Genomic DNA, 20,505 nt, shown 5'->3' on the forward strand with positions numbered 1-20,505 from the left:
CCGATGTTAACTCCTTTCCGCCCTCGTTTTCTGCAGGAGCTCTCAACTTGGTGCGCAAAGTATCCGTACATATGAGGCACAGATATTTGGGTTGCCTTCCTCCAACCACTCGTCATTTTCGCTCTCGCCATCGACGACGGTGTTGTCTCCGCATTCGAGTCCTCAGCCAGATTCCGATGAGGGATGTCAGGAACAAGAGAACGACACAGAGCTCGATATGGAATTTTCAGAGGAAGAAATGGATTGGGCTTCTGGTGATGTAGACTCGGACGATGAAATGGACATGGATATAGACCTAGACGAGAACGAACAGGAGAGGATCATGGATATTGATGTCGTCGGTGAAGTTGGTGCTGAGAAGGGGGTGTATATGGAATTTTCGCTTCCCCCTCAAACACAAACGCAAACGGGCGTGGAGTTGGGAGCTCCTCCAGCACCGTCTGCGGTACCCGGACCTTCTTCTTCGACTTCTCCTACTTCTCTGCTATCTCCTCAGATGATGCCCAAATTGGAGGGTATCAGGCTGCCGGAACTCAGGATGAGGGATATGGATCAATTCAAGGCTGTGTTCGATATGGATGCGCCTGCTCCGCCTGCATCGTCGTTTGTCGAGTACGATGGCGATTCGAGCATCATGACTCCTCTTTCTCTCACTCACTCTGATTCTTCATCGCCTTCGGCATCTCCTTCTCCTTCTCCAACGAGTACTCGGAAATTGCATTATTATTCGAGGAGGTTCGGTTCTATCGCTTCTGGGACGCCTGTCAATCCTGTTACGAGAAGGATGTGGGCAACCGGTGATGGGTTCTCGAGTGTTCATCTGGGTTTGGGGCTCGCTCCTTCTACGTTCGAGAGTGGTGGTAGTATGGGTAGTTTTATGTTTGGCGGCGGTAGTGGTGGCTCGGACAGTGGTGCTTCGATATCAGAGGGTGTTCATTGGGGCGTGCTTCGTCGGCGTGAGCCTAGGCCGAATCATGATTCGATGATGATGACTGCGGAGTGGCAGGCAGGATTGTTTTCGAACTTTGCAGATATTGTTGGTTCTGCTGGTGAATCTTCAGGGTCTGACGTGGGAATAGGTGGGGGATCTCCTAGTCTTCCCAATGTTCCTATTGACCCCGTGTTACAAGCGACCGATGGGTATATGGGCATGGCTGGCATGGGACTTTATGAAGGTGGTGGCATGGGTGTGGGCGGAGGTCTAGCTGGAACGACAGTTGGAGGTTTCACCTTCCCCTCTGAGCAACCTTCGTCTTCCGCTAATCCTTCCACAAACGCAACCCCTTCTACACCAAGTGGTTCAACATCTTCTGCGCCTTCTACATCTTCCAATACCCCCCAGGATTTTTCGACGTGGGGAGAGAACCCCATGGTGGACGTCAGCACCAATACCAGCACCGGCGACATAAACATGGGGTTTTCAATGTCGTTCAATCCGATGGGGTTTCCAGTCTCCCCAAATTCCCTCACCACGATCAGCACCAGCAACGACAGCAACCATCACCCCATCATCAGCAACAACCAGCCCTCCCTAACGTCCTCCTCGACATGTTCTTTAGGCTCTGTGATGAGCCCTCACCAGCACCATCAGCAGATGAACCAACTGACGAGCATGGAAGAGTTGAGGAATCAGAGTAGTCAGAGTCCGAGTCCACCTTTGGGATATGTTACTGCGTGAGAGGTTGGAAAGTTGGAAAGTTGGGTCAGTTGATTGATTCGGTTCTTCCCTCCATTACCCCTGGCGTATTTCTTCAAATAGACTGATGATTCTATATCTCGATAGATGGACCTCGTTACTCACCTACACATCCAACTTCTCATGAGAGCCCCACTGCCACACTCTTCCCAACCTCAAAAAGCCCGATTTTCCTCCCTGAAGTACCCGCTGAGATAACGTTCTCGTGAACCGTGGTTTCGGGCGATCCAACGCCGAACTCTATCTCCAAGTCTTCGAAAATATACCCGTGGTAGTGGAACAGATACCTCGACTCGGTTGCGTTTGAATTGGGTCGCCTATATATGGGTCGGATCTTCCTGTGGAGACGTCGTTGGGGGGGGGGAAGTCAAGGGAGGTGGATGGCATGCTCGTTGCCGTTGGTCGTTCAAAGCGCTTTTCCCTGATCGGTGGAGCTCATGTATGTGTGTGCTGTTGGTCGCTGTTGCCGTCCTGCCGCAGTTTACAGGAGATGGTGTACATTCCTTTCATGTGTGGGACGATCATAAGTTAGGGGAAAGGTGGCGAGGTAACAGGGAGACGAGACCGGGTGAGCTATCCTTATAGCCTGATGTTATGTTTGGTCTTTTATATACTTACTTCGATTGATCCCTAGGTATTCTTTCCTGTCAACCCGCGTCTTCCGCTAGCCATCTTTTACTCTTTTTTCCCGAATGTCCCCCACTGGCGATGCTATCCGAAACCATGACCTGATTTTTGTTCTGACCTTGACTAAACGGGCAGAGCACAGCACAGCACTATCACCACCCCACACCCCTTGATCAGGATGTCCCTTGCGTTCTTCCTCCATTTGCGTTCGCTCTTTATAATCATTTTTCCACCAAAACCCAATGCTCTGGCGCATGAGCTGATGCCAACGATGATGGTACTGCTTCAGTTCTTCTGCTTGTCCGTGGTGGCCGCCTGTTTCCATGACGTGACGATGGACGTCAAGTCAGCATGTTCTTCGATGATAAGAAAGGGGGACAAACGACACCTGATGGACGTTTTCTTCTCTCGTCTCCCAAGTGGCCACCGTGCTTTAGCGAAACCCTTTTTTATGTTCGTTGGGAAGGTTTATGTTGTCCTAGTTCCATGTTTATCGGCATCAATCAACCCCTCCTCCTTTTGTCCTTGCATTGCATCCGGCTCTCTCTCCTTTGTCGCGGCAAGGATGGAAGTAGGAAAACAAGGGAGAAGCAGCGCTTTTGACGTGCTGTACCTCTTGTAGGAAGGATTATGGCACGAGGATGCGGATAGCATTAGGATATTGAAAAACAGCCCCGATAGTTGAATCCGTTCACCTTTTCATTAGACTCCGCGACATCAAGAATATCCCGCTTGTCGTAACATTTCAACTTTAGTGCCTTCTTTTTCCATTCATTCCACCTTTTAAAGTTTGGCATTTGGTGTTGGAGTCATTTCCCTATAATTACACCAATCGCTCTCGGCGGATTTTGGGAACGGTTCCACGTTGGTTGCGAGTTCTTTCATTTACCCGGCGTTTTTTTTTTCTGTCGAATTTCTGTGATCCAAGAGTTGAGTGTTCCATTTGTCATACGGAAAGGCTTGGATGGAGTTAGCCCTTAAAGGCCCTTGTTTTAGCGCTTTCCACCCGCATCTTTTTATTTATTCTCCGTACATAGACCCGTCAGTATTTAAATTTCAAAGCCAAGGATTTCTTATATATCTCCCGGTTCTAGTCTTTTGCCACCTTTTCTCCGTATCAACTCATCTATTGTACTTGACGACCCCTCATTTTGCTCACTGGGTTGACATCAATCTTCTCTTATTATCCCCTTCTTGCTTAATCTTGGTTTCCTTGTAGATTTAATCTTTTGCTGTTCATTGCGTTTTCCTTCTCGTTTCTTTACGTCCATCTTCGTCCGTGTCTGCTGTCAACTGTAGAATTTACCAACCAAATGTAACCACCGTGTGCATTGCTGGGAGTGAATCCACCGAATAAGAAGTGCAGCAAGTGCAGGCGTGTTCGCGCGTGGTGTGTGAGGACACGTGTGAATTTCATAGGCTTTTTGCAGATGCCCTCCATGGATCTTGCTGAGGGCCTGGGCTGCGGCTGCGGCTTGTCCATGATACAACTTGGAAAGTAAGTAAACACCGTTCTTGTTCTGTCTCTCGCGTACTTGAATACGTTTTGGCCGGCCTACACAGCTTGACGTTCTCGCCGAAAAACTACCTTTCCAGACAACTGCGATAAGCTTTGATTCCATCTCGTAATAATTCAAATGGCATTGAAGGTACCGCTCCTCTCGCGAGCTTTAGCTTTCATCCTTTGGATTCTCGTTCTGAATCGTTCCCAGGCATAGTCTTATATTGTGGTACGGACCCTTTTCATTCATGGTTCGCAGCAATCGCCGAACAAATGAATGACTCGTAGCGACTCATGGGAGATCCTCAATGTAACTCACAAGACAAGAAGGAACCAGAAGCTCGGTCGGCGATTCTGAACTCCTCGGCTTACGCTCCAAGTTAGCATAGGCTACCAAACTATAGTTGAGTTAAATTTCCTTCAATCCGAAAACTTTAGACGCTGGCTACTTTTCAGGGATGAATTGCACGGTCAAGTAATTAGTAGCACTGGTACTGCCCTCTCCCAGACGTCTCGATCGAGCACAAGCACCTCAATGACTGGATGAAACCAAGACGCACGAGGATACGAAAAAAACGAAGATTTCGCATGTTTGCAACTTCTTCTGATGCTAAAGCTTCGTTTCTCTACCGCCACATCCACGTTTCAAGGAAGAGCGACGTAACAGTAGCTTTGTAAAATAATATTCTCCGTGTTCTCCATGGAACTTATACGTCAAATTACCGACGCCGCTTGGATGCCAGATCCTTTTACTTTTTCAATCTTTCCCGTTGACTACCAACTAGTGACTCGCAATCACTAGGTGGCTGCCTTCTTGCGCTCTCTTGTCGTTCCTCTCGACCAAACATCCACCATTCGTGCCAGTATTGGCATTTGCATTTTGCATTTCATGTACGTCTCAGATTCCGCTTTTGTTGCCGCCCATTAGAGAAAGCAGAGGTTTCGTTGAAGCACCCTGTTCTTTTTTCCTCTGCTTTATTTTTTTTTTTTCTGCTGCCGCATACTAATTATCAACATTGACGCCACAGACTTCCTCTCGGAACAGCTATCAATGGACTCCAGTTTTCTTTCTGGCTTTTCAGATTCGTCTACCACACCGTTGTTGGAGTACAGCGGGAATGGTGCCCTCGGCGTGTATGTTGAGGGTGTTGGTAATAGCTCAAGGCCAGACAACGACATCATGTCAATGTTCAAGACCGATGGTTTCAGTGACTTCGAGCTGGACTTGACATGCCTTTCGAACCCCCCATCTCCTCTCATAGAGCCTACGACGCCTATCACCTCTTCTGAGCACGTCGGTGCGTTGGAACTCATGTCTTTGCCACCCGTCATCCCGAAAAGATCTCCATCCATGAAGTCCTTATCGTTCTTTTCATCCCAACCTTCGAAGATCGATCCTCCACCTTCGCCCAAGACGACAGTGACACCCATAGATACGCTGAGGAATTCGGGTTCTTCAAACGGCCCTTGGCCACTCGTCAAGTACGTAGGTCGCGGAACACCCATAGATCCCACTCGACGAATCGAATGGAACCGCCCCCCCGGCGCTGGCGCCGATTCCGCCGCAAACGAACACGGTGTCTTGTTCAACACCTCTGGCGGCCCAGGAGGTCGTTCACACTCATTAGACTCAGCCGTTCGCAGTTCCCAAGAATGGCAACGTAGTATCGCACCCTCTCATTCTCATACTATCTCCTCCTGCGCCGGTCCACGCTCGCTATCCCCTCTTTTGCAGTTGAGTCTGGACACTTCGCCTTTAGAAGTTTTACCGGAATCTTCCAAGCTCCAGATTAAGGGCATCGAGTCCGATCCGGATGAATGGACTTCGGTGATGGATACCGTCATGAAATCGTCAGGAGTAACAGCAACGACAGCTAGTGGGTCGGGGGGGGAAAGGGAAAGGGACGACGGATATCACAAACAGCTTCCTTCGCCTCCTGACTCCAAGGTTCACGAGCCCAAGCAAGGGTCCGGGCCCAGCGCCCGCGTCACAGTTACCTCACAATCACAATCACATTCAAGTTCAACCCACGATTTCGGGATATTCGGATTAGAAACCGCAGTCGATTTGGGTTTGGGTCTTGGGAATGGAATGAATTTTTTCAATTTGGGATTGGCACCTGGGACTTCGATGACTCGGACTCTGAGTGGTGGACATCATCGACGGGCGAGTACGACTGGTGGGAGAGATACGCCTTCAGTGTATTCTACAGCTCCGCCTACGCCTCAGGAACAGACTCCGTCTCCACCTGCTTCTGTTACCATCAAAGATGATAAGAAGTCGGGGAAAGGGGGGCAGGAACGAGAGGTTCAACGGGATCTAATAGACGATTATGAGGTTGAAGGGAGTACTGCGGGTATGGACAGCCCGGGGACATCTAGTGGGAAGTTTATTCAGGACCATCATAGGGCGCAGTGGTGGAAGAAGTTGTTTGCGCAATTGAGAAAGTTGCAAATGATGTTGCGGGTACATCAACATCATACGGCGGGTAAGTAAGGTTTTGTTCCTTTCCCCCCCTGTATCCTGTGCTTCGGGGCCGTTTTTCCTTTACATAACATTCTTATACGCTTAACGAGGTTTACTTTCGTTCCTAAGCTCCCCTTCACACGATACCCTTTCTTGATTCTCGTCTGGTAGTATTGATTTTGAGAAATTTCGGATCATTCAGTCTTTCCTTCACTTTCAACTGATCCTCCTGAACTCTTGCATTCATTTCCTTTCCCTGTTTCGTATCTATATTCCTCTCACTGGTCGATGTGTTTAGGTCGTGATGCTGTGGTTGTCAACATCAGTATGATCAATACTACTTACTTCCTTACTAGCACATCTGTTGTACCCGTCCGCCAGTAACTGCCAGCGTGCACACTATAGAATCCAGCATTCATTCCGAAACCTAAGATTCAAATCCAAACGAAAAGTCGTTATAGTCATTTGAGACATTGCTATCCGAAAGTGTCAACTGGTTCAACGAGTTCCAGCTAGTACAAGTACAAATCAAGGCATTGAAGATGTTAGAGAGAATCAAAAACAAAAACTTCTTGGAAACTTCCGCCGATTCTGGGTATCACATAGTATGTTATCGAAATTGAAGAAAATAGAGATGGCTGTTGAGAGGCGAAGATGTAACAGTGTTCAAGCCGAGTCTGAACAAGAGGAAGAAGAGTCGGAGTCGTCGAAACGTCTGGTGCTCGATTTCAGCTCGATGAGAATACGCGCAGCCTGCTCGGCATCGTCACTGAGGGAGTCCATTGAAGAGTCCGAATCAATTTCAATTCCCATCTTTTCCGGATCCTGCTCGATGGGTCATATGAGTCAGACAATCCGTGGTGCTGATGCAGAGACTCACCGCTTCGGGATTCATCGTATCCGACACATTCGCTGAGGAGCGCGTTGTCTCCTTTCTCGCTCTGGCCTTCGCCCTGGCAATTCCCTGACACAACCCACGATGCTTCAACCAAAGACCGGGATAATAATCATTCCGTCTGTCCAACTTGATTTCGCGTTTACATCCAAGACAGAACACGCTCTTGGGAGTCAAACGTGCCTTGTCGCTCCAAGGATCATTTTCAAGCTTAGCCCTCCGTTGTTTCTCTCTGTGGAATGTGTCCTTGCGTTTTTTGGCGACTGGGGAGGTCCGACTTGAGGAGGAATGGGGTTTGGGTTCCTGGTCTGACACTTGAGGCCTCTGAATGCGAATCTTCGTGTAAGAAGGTTGAGGTTGATTGTCCACGGAGTTCTGGCCGATAGAAGGCCATGATGGTGGAGGGAGCTTGATAGGGGGTACTTCTGTGTGCGGCATACGGGTTGGTCTATGAAAGTTGGTCAGCGTGGAGAGAGGTAGGTATGAGCCGCACTACCTGGGATATTCTTCGCAAAGTCTGAGGAGATTCTTGCAACCGGGTAGCCTTTCGGTCGTAGTAGGCATTTTTGTGTGGGGTGTAGATGTAATATACTGCTGAACGGTGGGGTGGGAATGAGATGTAACGGAGGCTGGCTCGAGCGTTTCTGGTTTTTAAGAAGGAATTTTTTTGTACAACAAGATCAAAGACCCCTTTGTCTAAGACCAGATGTATCAGATGTAGGAATAGACTCCTGTGAAACGGCATTATTTCCAAAACTCGATTTTGTTTGGAAATAGGGACTAGTAGGAGCTTTGAGTTGAGAAACTTACATTCAACTTACATTTATGAATACACAATGGGACAGCCGGTGCTAAGTTGGGATGAGACTTGAATTTGACCGCAGCCCTGACGAACTTGCACTTGCCAAATCCGGTTCATTCCGCTTTGGGAAATTCTTTTCGTCTTAGGTACGGAAACAGAAACGCGTGATCGATGGCGTCGAAAACCGGGGGAGGTTCTAAAGAGAAAATATAGATTCAACATAGACTAATTCAACCCCGACCACGAGCTTGGCAAGGCGTCGGTCTAGAGTCTGGATAAACTCTCGGCGGCCCTTGAGATATCGGCCACATCATCCATCCGAGATCAAGCCGGCCCTTCCGACTCCCGACTCCCGACTCCCGACTTCCGACTTCCGAAAGATTTGAACGTCTGGTTTGAACAAATAAATAAAATTTCGTCGGTTTCCCCGCTTCATTACTGCTACGGCAAGGGCCACCTCCGTAGAGGACCTGAGACTCAGTAACCAGGGGGTTGCAAGCCGTTCATTCATAACCCGTCAAGTTACTCCGATAGTGTGCTTATAGCCCCTGCCAGGGCTTTCCTCCTCAACGTCGCGACGTCTGTCAATCTTGAGACGTCTTGACGTCTTGAGATACCTTGAAGATCTCAAGAGTAGTACCCTTTCTTATATCTCATGGTACAAGCCATGTCTCAAAGTATACAGTTTCATTGTCCAAATAAAATTATCTCAAATCTTAATCTCAGCATAGCATAGTAGTAGTGACTAGTCTGTGGTAGGTTCACAATTATCTATCATCCATCTGTCCTTTGTTCCGACCGCAATCGAGATCTAACTTCCGAATCCATTGTTCAATTTGAAGTCTCGTCAGAGATTTTGGGGAGTATAGTTGATCGGTAGTATTCGATCCCATCAAAAAGGAACCGAAGGTAATGTCATGTACAGATAAGACCAAATCAGGATAGATAAGTAACAGATAACAGTCAGATTAGACAAGTCCACCGTCCCGACAGATAAACCTGGAAAGGGAAGAAACAACGGCGGTAAAAACATACATATACAGCGGTTTTTTTGTGACGTGTCATCCTGTTTCTTCCGAGGGGATCTGCTCACTTCTTTCTTGTTTCGTTCTCCGTCTGTCTTGTTTGCCTTTCATTTTTGACGGCGTATTCACGACAAATCCACAAGTTCAGAAATCCAGACTTCCGAGTCATTCAAGTTGCATTCAAGTTCAACTCCGTAATCCAGACTTTACAACCGTTCAACTCATGGCCAAGGTATCGGTAGCGTATTAAAAGAAAGGTGAGTTGCTGTGATTCGATGGACACATTCCAATTACTCACTATGCCCAAGGACGGCTACCTCAACTCTGCTTCCCGATGCTTCTCTCAGTTCCACCCGTATGCTGGTACTCGTCGTCGGACTCGCCAGAGTGGACCCACTCCCGATCTAACTCTCAATCTCGAATCCAACATCTCTCAGCAGGATCCTCAAGGCGAGTTTCGTTATCAACTCCTCATGGCGCAAAGGGAGCTCGTCAAAAAAGGGAATATTGTTACGTTCCGTCCAGAAACCATGTCATGGGATGTGTTGGATCGGTAAGTCTGTTTGTCGCTCATGGCCATCTTCTCATTTCACGTCTTTTGCAGCCCCATGAGAGTTCTCAAGTCAGGTGTCATGAAGACTGTTGCGCCTCCTAGCTATGAAGGGTCACCTGGCTATGAGGTCCCGGTTTGTCCTGATATCTTGAATGAATGGCGTACACGTGAAGAGTGCAAGATGAAGGTCACGGCAATTCACAAATTCGGCAAGACCAGATATCGGTACACTGGGGACATCCACACTGTGTCTACGGCAGTAAGTCTCCATGTTTTTTTTCATGCGACATGCACGAGAAAACTTACTATTATATTTTAGTGGATATTCCGTATGATGGAGTCCAGACGATAGAACCGTATGAAGACGAGAACAGCGAGGATGAAATAGGTGAGCATGGCATCCAATCTTTTAGAGCATGCTTGATCAACCTGCTGATAGCGGCCACCCTGCTTTCTACCTCAGATGTTCTTTCAACTGCTCACTTCAATATGAGTCGGAGCAGTGCATCATCGGCCTCGTCTTCCCGAATTTCAAATTTTTTTTCTTCGCCTTCCTCGGCTACCAACTCGCCAATTACACAGTACTCGCCACATCAAGGCTCCTCCTCAGACTCCTCAACCTTTGGCACTTCGCCCAAGAAGTCACATGCCCCTTCACGGAAGAACTTCACAATTGAAGAAATGGAGTCTAGGAAAAATTACGGTTGGTCTTTCCCCCCTCTTTTCTGCAACGGAATCCAGCTCAAATACTCTATCTAGACATGGAGCTTATGGTCCATCTTCGCCAATGCGAGGATGATGAAACTTTCATTGGTAAGAGTCAATGTGTCATCGTCTTTCCCGTTTCTGACAGTAGCGATTTCTAGGGTACCCTCACCTTCATCCTGCATGGCCCGGCACTGTCTCCAGTCAGCTCCATCCAAGGTTAAAGCTATACGACGATATGCACCCCAGTATCCTATTTATGCACATGGACTTTCACACAACTCCTTCTGGACACATCGTTCAGGACCTCAACAGTATAACTGGTGTTATCCCTGGCGCATTTCGGACTCTCGTCGAAACATCAAGAGTTTGTCCGTCTTGCGTATGTGAATACTCATCTGTAGCTTTTATGTCCCATATTCAAGAGGGACGTTGCTTGAACAGCTTCTCAGATAATATCGGTAAGTTCAAGTCGTCACGTCATCACTTTGTTAATAATTTCTCGCCAGTCCGCCAAGTTGTTTGTCCCGATCCTCATATCAACACCCGACTCTCCAACCTCCGTCAAACGCTTCCATCAGCAATTCGGAAGAAGGATGCTCTGCTGCCGACAACACTTGGTATTCTATTTGCCATGTGGAACTCCCGTCTCGGTCTACCGTTGGACCTTTGGATGATTGCACGTACTGCGGTTGTCACTTGCAAGGACTGTTTCCTTGTACGAACGTTCGATGCACATGAGGCTCACCAAACAAAGGATGGACTGTGTTCCATCTGCATAGCTTTGGGGGAGATGGGGGAGACGGAAAAGGAGGGACTGAGAGAGGAAGGGCTACGGGCATTGGTGCCCTATCTAGGCAAGGGTAAAAGACGCGTTGTTGACTAAATAAAAAAAATTTCCTCTTTCACTTCATTCTCAGTGTGTCGGGACCTTCCCGGGACCTTCCCATATGTTTATAGTCTATAGTACCTTGTAATTTTCTTGACCTGAATGGGTTTCTTGTAATGTGCTGTATCCAGGCGTATAGCGTACCAATGGCCATGTAATGTCAACCGTAGTCACGTGAATGTATCAAGGCTTGCTTCCCGCACTCACCACGATTTATTTTTTTTCGGTGATTTTATTGTAAGCTCAGCTGTCACTCCTAAGGTGAGCTGATTCAGATATATACTCTTACTCGCCTCCTGAAGCTTGACAATTTTTTCCTCTGATTCAATTTTTGTTGTTCTCGAGAAATTAATGTTCTGATATCTCCCACACTTGTGCCGAATTTTTTTGGTGATTTTATTGCAAGCTCAGCTTTCACTCCTAAGGTGAACTGCTTCAGACAATGATTCTTACTGGCGTTCCGAGGGTTGACAATTTTTACCTCTGATTCAATTTTTGTCGTTCTCGAGAAATTCAATCAAAACAATAGATAGTCTAATTGAAGAACTTATTTACTGATTTCAGGTAACAAGATGTTCACTTTTCCTGTCCCTGTCTTAATTAGACCCTTTCCGACCTCTACCTGTTTATCTAAGGCCTGTCTCAACTTGGCCTCTGCACTCCGAGCCTTCTCCCACCTTTGATAAGCTTTCATATGAAGTTTGGGTTGCGTTTGCATATGAATTCCACCGAGGGCCGCAAGTGCATCTTCCGTCTTGATCTCAGCGGTGTACAATTTTTGTGCGCATTCTTGTAGCTTCTGATTGTGGGCTTTAATTTTTGCATCATCGTTCTTGAGGCTTTTAATTCGAGTATGATCTGAACGGTTATTAGCAGTGTGACTCAAACACACACATACCGTTCATGTAGAGTAGGAACTCACTCCTTTTCTTGAGACCTTTCAGAGCGTTCTCAAAGCTATGTTTTGAATTGTATGTCTCTTTAATCCCACTTTCCTCGAATGCCTATTTTTCGAGAGTGTGGTCGTCAACATAGGCTCAATGGCTAGAGAAGATAGGCAAACCTGAAGTGAACTTAGCTTGAGGAGATCAAACCGCATGGCCTTTTTGGTAGCACCAACAAGGGTGCATTGAACTCCTTCTCGATTGACATCACGATGTACCGCCTCCACTGTATTGGTAGAATGTGCTCGGGCAACCCATATATCGTATGGAATGTAACTACGCTCCCAACAGATAGCAGGAAAAACAAATGGCAATGATTCCTTGTCTGCGAGCCAATCTGTCAACATTTTGGCCACCGGTTCAGTGCTTGACATTGTATGGTAAGTAATTTAACATACCTGCCCCAGCTTTCCCACCCGTGACTCGGATGGCTTGAAGGGTCCCATCCCAGTCAGAATGTTTAAGACAAACTAAGCTCCGCATCAAGTTTCTAACCTCCTCCGAGACACGGGCAGCTCGGATATTTCGGCCCCAGTGAACTGTACAAAGCGAAAGAAACCGAGTGAGATGTTCATATGGGCCTAAATCAATCAGCCGTTTTGCAGGCTCGTGCAAGTCATACTTCTCCGGATGCTGTTGTGAGATTTCCTGCAACCGGAGGCCAATGCCTATTGTAATTGAAGAGGTGAGACCAACGTATATTTTCAAAAAAAAAAATTATCACCTAAAGCTTGCCCACGATCCTGATCAACCACCCAACTTAGAATAAATTGACCGGTCCTATAATCATTGATGTCCTCGCCATGAATGTGTCTGAACTGTAGGCCGCGGCCAATATCAGTTTTCAGCACCTCATCAACTGCAGCTAATGCAATGCAATGGGCTCTGGCATTTCGCCGGGTCAGGTAGACTCGACAAAATGTTACAGCTAGACAGGAGAATCAGACGGTTGCCAAAGAGTCTCGACAAACATAAGAAAATACCAGTGTTTGTGTCACGGTCAAGAGCCGCCAACTCAAATTCATAGAAAAAGAGTACGCGCTGGAATGCTATATCACTCTGTATGTCAGGAGCAGATGCTAGCCTCTGACTTCCTTCTGTAGTCATGCAGACCACCATTTTGAGGGTATTTCCTGTTTGACCAAGTACATCTGCCTCCGAAATCTCCTCAATGTCGTCATTGCCATGGCTCTCAATGGGAATTTCTCTAACAATACGTATGTAGCGATCACTTGTGTCCAGAAGTGAGTCTTGTTGTTTCTTGAGATAAAGCAGACCTAGTGGAACCACCACCGTAAAGCGTAAGTGAGATTTATTAATAAAGAAAGGTGTATCTCAATATCCTACCTTTCCATCCGGTACCCTCAGGAAAACTCTCTTTTTTTATAGCATCAATGTAGACCTTGAGATGACTTCGGTTCGAAAGTGAAATGTGGAGGTCAGAAATTGTCGGTGAGTGGAGCAACGGAAACCGGTCTTGAAAGTAAGCAATTACGGTTGGATGTCGAAGGAAACCGCGTGGTGTCAAGTCCGGTAGATCAGCGTCAAGCTTTCGGAGAAGGTCATTCAACTCGTAACAGACCAACGTAGGAGTTTTGTTGAGTCGGGGAATAGGGTGAGTATGAACTCCACGACTGACAACCAGTTGGAAAGGGCAGTCAGTTCGGTATTCCTCTAACGGTTCGTATTCCCTGAACGTGACAGCGCATTTAATGTGTTTCATGTGAGGCTGCTCGAGATGACCATCAGAAGATCGGTGGCTTTGAGCTGATACATATGAGTGAGAAACCGTTTAGTACTTGCAGTAATAAATACTCACGACAATAAGCTCTTTGAGACGACGTGTTAGTCATGTAATAGCATTCACTTCTGGGTCCATATCCGAGAACTTCAACATCTAACTCAATCCTTTCGATTTCGTCCTCATCCTCACATAAAACTGCCTCTAGATACTCCAAATTCAATGAGCTATTGGCAATAGTTGCATCAAAGAAGTGGTCCCGATTATGGACGGAATGATGTTCGCATCTGTAAGGCAATGGTCAGAAATCAGCCCCAGAAAAATGACCATACATCATACTTGACAACTGGAGTACCATTTAATAGGTACGTGAACTCAAATCGGCCATCACATCGTCCTTCTGTAGTTATACGCCCTCTCTGAACCAATACTTGCTGCTCAAGCCGGCTCAACCGAGACATTCTTTCTGCTGCATTGAGTTGAGTCGGCTCATGAGCAATAGACCGACATCCGCTTCGGACAAGAGCTGCTAGATAAGCAGAAGTACGAGCAAAGGTGTCCTTTGCCGGTGAAGCTGACTCGAGACGCTGCAAGCGCTCTCGCTGGAGGATTTCCTGCAAAACTTCTTTCGTAGCATACGAATGGGAGGCTGATTCAATGGAATCCTGTGGATAGTACGGGCATGTTTTCACACCTTGGCCTTTGTCATGCATGTGAGGAACGTTTATTGTAAAGTAATCTAATCTACGTACAGGTTGAATGTCGTACCGTACAGGGCACAGGTTGCCCCGTTTGAGAACTAACCAACAAGTGTATCATACTTGGACATCTATCAATCCCACGAGGGTCTCCCCGAGAGTAGGCGAAATCGTTGGCTCGATTATACCAGTATTCGGGATCCAGCTCAAACAAATGACCAACCGCGTGGTCAGAGGTGGAGCCAGTCTCCGGGTATTCTACAGTTGCGGCGAGGGGGTAGCGGTACACTCTGGAAAGCGTAGTCTTCCTGTTCAACCACAAGTTTTCATGAATGAGCTGCCTGTCAGTGTTGTCCAAGTGCGCAGGAAGGTCCAGACTTGGGCTTGGAGAGCTGCAACGAGCAGAATCAATGCGCGGATTGGTGTCATTGGACGGCCTCGGGGCGGAAGGGGCTGGATTCAAAAGGTCTTGTAGCGTAAGGCGAGGCATTTGGGATGCAGTCGTTGCACGAGTAAGTGAAGGAGTATTAGCCCAGAAAACCAAGGAGGCGGGTACTCACGAAGACTGTCCTCAAACGCTAATAGCTACATCTGAGACTTCAAGCCCGAAAAAACCGCTTCGATCTCCTCCTCATTAGCAGACGTCCTCGGCGAAGGTGTTTGAGTTAATGCAATAAGTCAACTTTCGTTGTTGTTAATGTAGGTAGAAGCCCGTCTGAATTAGAGAAGAGTCAGATAAATGGACAAGAGGGCATGTAGAAGGACGGCTAGAAACGTACGGATACGTGAATTAGTTCGATCTGCGGTGCAAGTCTGCTCTGGAGATGGCAGAGAAAAAGCTTCGAAGACAAACGGAGCCTTGACGACACGTATGAGCACGTAACAGTGACATATTGTCACAAAAATGTTGTTGCTGACGGAGGATATCCGGACCACACATGTTTATCTACGGCGAGACCCCGCTATCTATGTCAGAGGAAGGAAAGAAGCATCGATTGGCAGCTTTACGGGAACTGGACCTGGATCGAATACTACCGATCGACTCGCCACCGGAGATTTTGTATCCGAAGTCTCCAGACTCCGCGTGCAATGATCGCAAACAGCACGTTTTCAGAAGCCTGTCGTTTAACGTTTCAGCTCGTTCTCAATGCCCTTAAATCAAGGCGTGGTTCTTTACCGATGTTCTTGGTCTCTCAATCATAGTTTGCACATCTGTAAATCGTCAGTAATGAATATTTCCCTCGAAACGAACGGAACGTCAGGGTTATTGTAGCTTGTTCTTTGAACGTTTGAACGGTCGCGTCATATAGAGTAGGCGTGGGAAGTAGAGTCATGTGCTTGGTTCAAGCACTGTGCCGGAATTTGCCGGTCATGGGTCGCTCTTTCTGCGCTTCTATTCAAAATGGCCAGCAGACCAATCACGTATGATGCTTATTCGGAAACCATTCGCATTGGTTCGATATCCAGGAGCTAGCGGTAAGTCGGTCTTTTTTTCAAAGCCAGCGTACCAGCGTAGCGACATTGAATCTTTGATATTCCATAGAACCTTCATTATTTTCAATGCAATTTCAATGTCAGCTTTTGATTGAAAACGTGAATGGTGAGTTTTTCTGTTTCTCCGCTGTGAATCATACCTGGAAGTGATAACCACACGCCGCAGTGCGCACTGAGAGCCGGTGTCGGACTCAGCATAAACCAAACGTATCAGTGCCAGTACATCCAGTTACGAAGGGCACGCTCTCGGTCCTCCACGGTGTCTAACATATCCAGTCAATAGTTGGATACGAGTGTTCGAGCATTCGGTCAATTGGGACTTTTCGGTGGTAATTCCAACAAGAGCACGATCAACCGTGTCCTGGCGTCATGAAATCGATACATTGCGTTCACAAATGCCGCTATACGGATCGATGTGACTCGAGGGGTCGTAATTGACAATATCTCCGTGCTTTTCAAGTGCTGTGTATTTGTCCATTTTACCCGAAAACGCATTACAGTGAGTCAGTCCACGTCGTGTACATGTGTTGGCCAGCATTGTGCCCTAATTGTCGCCTCTAGGTGCTGAAATACACGCATTGGCGGCCGTCCGACAGGTTTCTCAAACTTGGTCTCCTTGTTATAGATAGAAGTTGCTCCACCCGGTCAAGGTCAAGGTCAACGAAGTGGAGTGGGCAGGACCTTTCGAAAGTCTAGAGCTCGGGATATAGAGCAGGGAAGCAACTCATTTCGGCCAGCACACAACCATCGATTCACAAACCCCTCCCGAGAGACCCGAAAGATTCTATCGGGTGTCTCGCTTGGACCGTAAAAGAAGAAAGAATTTCGGAAGCTGTAAAATACAGTGGGTGGCACAGTGATGTTCCCAACAAAAGAACGGCAATGACGATATCAAAGCACTTCTTTCCTTCCTTCCTTCTATAGATAGGTACTTGGGTTCATGCGCAGCATACAGGGCTCCAACTCCTTTGTTGGAAACTGCGTTCCAGTGATTAGACTCGCCGAGATCACATCTACAGTTGGGTAGGTTCCCAAAGCGCTGGTGCATGAGAGACTTATGGAAATGTTTTCCCCCCTTCACCGGAAGAAGTGACAATCAAATGTGGTGTGGTGGTCCCTTGCACTAGCCCTGAAGGAAAAGTTGGTATCATCAGCCGAGAACCCCAAATTCGCTGGCGATTTTAAATTGAACTTTGTTTTCCGGGTCGTTCCAGGAAGCACCTCGTATCCTTTAATCCTTTTCGACCATGACTGTTCCGAACCCGGACTCGGTATAAAACCCCCTCCACTTCGGTCATTTAATGATCTTTTAGGCTCTTTTTTTAGCTAAAAACCGAAGCCCTCTCGTTCAGAATGTTTAACAACGCTCAGATTCCCGAGGACGATGAAGAAATGGACGAGCTTTCAGGCGAGGAAATTGCGGACCATTTCAAGGAGATCGTAGTCGACGGCAGCGAAAGGCTCTATCACGCTAGCGCTACGGCTCCTTACCCTTTTCCGGTGGACACTCCAGAACAAAAAGTACGAGTCTCCAGTGTCTCTACTATTAGGCTTATCTAGGAGGAATACAGAGAGTCAAAAAGGAACACGAGCTCCTCAAATTCCTACTTGGAAGTAACCTAAACGGTACTATTTCCCAAGCCTTAATCCCCACTTCGTCGAGACAGAGAGTCGTAGTCGATTTGGGAACTGGTCCCGGTCAATGGTGTGTGTGGTGTCGTGCTCCAGGTTCACTTTGTCCCCGCCATTAACGATCATGCATATGACCTCATCTTTCCGTAAAGGCCCAAAGAAATGGCAGACGCTTTCTCTCACGTCACTTTTCATGGTCTAGACATAGGTACCGGCATCTTTTTCTCTTTTCGAATACAAGGTTTTCTGACTTATTGCCAACCCCCTCCTCCTCCCTACTTACTAGTTCCTATCGCTCCACGAGTTGGTCTCCCGGATAACGTTCATTTTGAAATTCACGATATCAATGAACCAACCCGATTTCTCAATGGCTCCATCGATGTTGTCCACGCTCGCTCAATCTCATTGACAGTATGTCTTTTCGAACGTTTTTGTTACACCCACCCCTACCCTACTCCCCACGCTCAAAGGAGTGCCACATCCCCCGAACTGACAAGTTATGAAATGATCTTTCCAGGTTAGAGACTACCGAACTATCATTAGGGAGGCCGCAAGACTTCTTCGACCCGGAGGAGTATTTTTCTCCGGCGAGTGGCGGAGATATCCTACCTTCGACCCTGCGATCTACCCAAACAACGTCACCACACCGTATATCAACGCTCCCGGACTCACCCGTTTCTTCGATCAATGGAACGAAATACTCTATCAACGGTTAGGTATCCGTCCAGACGTGGAACGGGAAATACCACAGTTGATCGTTGATTCCAGGTTTTTCACGAATGTGACTCCTTATGCGGCGTTTATGCCGATTGGAGATTATCGTTTTGAGTTGCCGATGAAACAGGCTGGGAGGGCGTATAGGGATTGTATGAGTAGGTATATGGAATCTTCGAGGCGCCTTTTTTTGGATAGTGGGTGGAGTAACGCGAGTCTTGATACGATGTTTTTGAATGCCGCACAGAATATGAGATTTGTGGAGGGGTTGGGGGGGGTGTATTATACTGTGACTGCCATCAGAGTTTAGAGCGCAGATCTTTTCCTTTAATTTCCACTGCTGTTCAAATTCGTCGGATCTTGATTCTTTACATAAACCATTGTACTTGAATCCAGTTGTACTAGGTACTAGCAGCTAAAAGTTATTTTCTGTATGTATAAAAAGTTTGAGTGAACGAAAAAGTTGAAGTGACACTCCCTGGCTGGGAGTCGAACCCAGCTTTCGCGCGTCAGTACACGTTCTTGCTTAATGACAGGCGCGTGTACTAACCGATATACTACCAGGGATATAGTTTTAAACCTGAAGTAGTGTAGCTAAACCTACAGATAACGTGTTTTCCAGCGTTCCGAACTTCCAACTAGCTGATGCACGTTAAATTTACACAAGACGTTGAGAGGATTATATCAAGTATTGTCTCGGAACACCTTTAAATGAAGTTGGCAGCTTTTCTGAGGAACTTTTGAGTACCTTGCTGATCCGTAGTACTCGTATGATACGGCCTGAGGTCTGACCGTCTGAGGGAACGACCGCATGCCCGGCCCATAGTACTAGGAGAGAACATGATCTCAAGACTCAAGGAAGCCAAAAAGTCGATTAAGAGCAGATTAAAAGCAGATCTGCGAAGAACTGAAGCAACGGGAATACGGAAAAGTGATGATAGATCCGTACAAGCATTCCTCATTTGGTACTTTACCCACTGCCAATCAGTCCCCCACCCTTAGTAATCTGGAGTTTCAACTACTAGGCGGCGTAGGACTTGATGGAACAACCAAGGAACAACAGTTTTGGTCAGTGTCGGGAATGGGTCAAATTGAGCGGAAAGGGATCCCTTATGCACTCGAGCTGGTCGTCAATCTCGGTTTTCCAACTTCGTGGAGGTCGAGATAATAGTGCCGATACGGATCCTCGCTTCATTCATTCAAACCAGTAACCACACCCTCTTTCATTGTCGCCTTCTGGCTATGACCTTCGATACTGTCAACACTGTCGGTTATGAGGTACCTTTCGGTAATAATGTAAAAGGATCGTTTCCAGGACTTACCCCGAGATCGTCAAAGAATGAGATAACCGGTCCCCGCCAAGTGACCTTCATCTCCTGCCTTCATCCATCAGACCTAATCGACTTAAAAAAAGCGAAAGGGCGAGCCTTCACGATGACCTTCGCGCCGTAGAAAACACGGATATTCGAAGTAAACTTGACAAGATACGGTTCCTCCAGAACATAAACGAAATCGTAGCAGTAGTACCACCTCGGCCCGTATCGTGTTTGAACCGATTTCCACCGCGAGGCCATGACCGACGTCGGTCGCCAGCTGGTAACGAGAAATTTCTCCTCTCTCTCGGTGGTACTTTCGGACCTAACTTGTTCGTGAGAGCCGCTGTCTCCACGAAAAGTTCAACTTTGCTTGTTATCGTCTTCGCCACCTCAAAAACGTTAGGTTGGTCGTACGGTGAAGTTTCGAGTGAGAAGAACGACGAATCGTGGCTACAGCTGAGCAGGCCGAGTCATGGCGAGATTCCAAATGCAGGGTTATGACAAGAGAGAAGTGGCGGGTTCGATCTAAAGCAAACCTAAACGTGACTGACAGCATCGTGAAAAAAAAAGAGAACGTACGAGGGGAGTATACACATCGCTTTCACTAATTTCCTGCCCTTCCGTGTGGTATCCTCGTCGAACCTCGGAGCCTTCCTCGTCCGAGTCTGAATTGCTCAATTGGCTGAGAATATTCCTCCAAAGGTTTCTTGGGATCGGTTGGGCCTTCATATATCGATATGTCGATTCGTCAGAAAAAGGTGCACTTGTTTGCGTCATAAGTATCGGATCTGTCATGGATAAAATTG

General features: G+C 47.2%; 8 protein-coding genes and 1 non-coding gene across 9 annotated transcripts; 5 read left to right on the top strand and 4 right to left on the bottom strand.

Annotated features, from left to right (window-relative positions):
* Window positions 1–217: 217 nt before the first annotated feature.
* Window positions 218–1,678, top strand: E1B28_011879 (uncharacterized protein; the record flags this gene model as incomplete). The annotated part of the gene is made up of 1 exon (XM_043156936.1): window positions 218–1,678. One exon carries the CDS (start codon window positions 218–220, stop codon window positions 1,676–1,678), a length of 1,461 nt encoding a protein of 486 aa, XP_043006751.1.
* Window positions 1,679–2,137: 459 nt separating this feature from the next.
* E1B28_011880 (uncharacterized protein) lies at window positions 2,138–2,428 on the top strand (the record flags this gene model as incomplete). Its single annotated transcript, XM_043156937.1, has 2 exons — window positions 2,138–2,264; window positions 2,331–2,428. 2 exons carry the CDS (start codon window positions 2,138–2,140, stop codon window positions 2,426–2,428), a joined length of 225 nt encoding a protein of 74 aa, XP_043006752.1.
* Window positions 2,429–4,875: 2,447 nt separating this feature from the next.
* On the top strand, window positions 4,876–6,321 carry E1B28_011881 (uncharacterized protein; the record flags this gene model as incomplete). Its single annotated transcript, XM_043156938.1, has 1 exon — window positions 4,876–6,321. One exon carries the CDS (start codon window positions 4,876–4,878, stop codon window positions 6,319–6,321), a length of 1,446 nt encoding a protein of 481 aa, XP_043006753.1.
* A 636-nt stretch (window positions 6,322–6,957) lies between these two features.
* Window positions 6,958–7,624, bottom strand: E1B28_011882 (uncharacterized protein; the record flags this gene model as incomplete). Its single annotated transcript, XM_043156939.1, has 2 exons — window positions 6,958–7,116; window positions 7,172–7,624. 2 exons carry the CDS (start codon window positions 7,622–7,624, stop codon window positions 6,958–6,960), a joined length of 612 nt encoding a protein of 203 aa, XP_043006754.1.
* A 1,419-nt stretch (window positions 7,625–9,043) lies between these two features.
* On the top strand, window positions 9,044–11,157 carry E1B28_011883 (uncharacterized protein; the record flags this gene model as incomplete). Its single annotated transcript, XM_043156940.1, has 8 exons — window positions 9,044–9,270; window positions 9,322–9,566; window positions 9,618–9,829; window positions 9,886–9,954; window positions 10,030–10,269; window positions 10,326–10,379; window positions 10,433–10,732; window positions 10,781–11,157. Exons 2-8 carry the CDS (start codon window positions 9,487–9,489, stop codon window positions 11,155–11,157), a joined length of 1,332 nt encoding a protein of 443 aa, XP_043006755.1. The 5' UTR covers window positions 9,044–9,270; window positions 9,322–9,486.
* Window positions 11,158–11,707: 550 nt separating this feature from the next.
* On the bottom strand, window positions 11,708–14,558 carry E1B28_011884 (uncharacterized protein; the record flags this gene model as incomplete). Its single annotated transcript, XM_043156941.1, has 9 exons — window positions 11,708–12,018; window positions 12,059–12,164; window positions 12,224–12,441; window positions 12,503–12,772; window positions 12,829–13,032; window positions 13,088–13,381; window positions 13,452–13,871; window positions 13,924–14,132; window positions 14,185–14,558. 9 exons carry the CDS (start codon window positions 14,556–14,558, stop codon window positions 11,708–11,710), a joined length of 2,406 nt encoding a protein of 801 aa, XP_043006756.1.
* E1B28_011885 (uncharacterized protein) lies at window positions 14,554–15,589 on the bottom strand. The gene is made up of 2 exons (XM_043156942.1): window positions 15,323–15,589; window positions 14,554–15,258 (listed from the first exon to the last, which is right to left on the bottom strand). Exon 2 carries the CDS (start codon window positions 15,031–15,033, stop codon window positions 14,590–14,592), a length of 444 nt encoding a protein of 147 aa, XP_043006757.1. The 5' UTR covers window positions 15,034–15,258; window positions 15,323–15,589; the 3' UTR covers window positions 14,554–14,589.
* A 334-nt stretch (window positions 15,590–15,923) lies between these two features.
* On the top strand, window positions 15,924–18,693 carry E1B28_011886 (uncharacterized protein; the record flags this gene model as incomplete). Its single annotated transcript, XM_043156943.1, has 10 exons — window positions 15,924–16,019; window positions 16,087–16,143; window positions 16,204–16,536; window positions 16,599–16,881; window positions 16,935–17,060; window positions 17,125–17,558; window positions 17,609–17,742; window positions 17,822–17,877; window positions 17,956–18,080; window positions 18,187–18,693. The coding sequence occupies exons 6-10, from the start codon at window positions 17,391–17,393 to the stop codon at window positions 18,691–18,693; spliced, it is 990 nt and encodes a 329-aa protein (XP_043006758.1). The 5' UTR covers window positions 15,924–16,019; window positions 16,087–16,143; window positions 16,204–16,536; window positions 16,599–16,881; window positions 16,935–17,060; window positions 17,125–17,390.
* A 164-nt stretch (window positions 18,694–18,857) lies between these two features.
* Window positions 18,858–18,950, bottom strand: E1B28_011887. Its single transcript has one exon. It is a non-coding gene; the product is annotated as a tRNA-Asp (tRNA).
* Between the last annotated feature and the right edge of the window lie 1,555 nt (window positions 18,951–20,505).

The sequence above is a fragment of the Marasmius oreades genome, chromosome 7 (genome assembly GCF_018924745.1).
Source record: "Marasmius oreades isolate 03SP1 chromosome 7, whole genome shotgun sequence".
Classification (NCBI taxonomy): Eukaryota; Fungi; Basidiomycota; class Agaricomycetes; order Agaricales; family Marasmiaceae; genus Marasmius; species Marasmius oreades.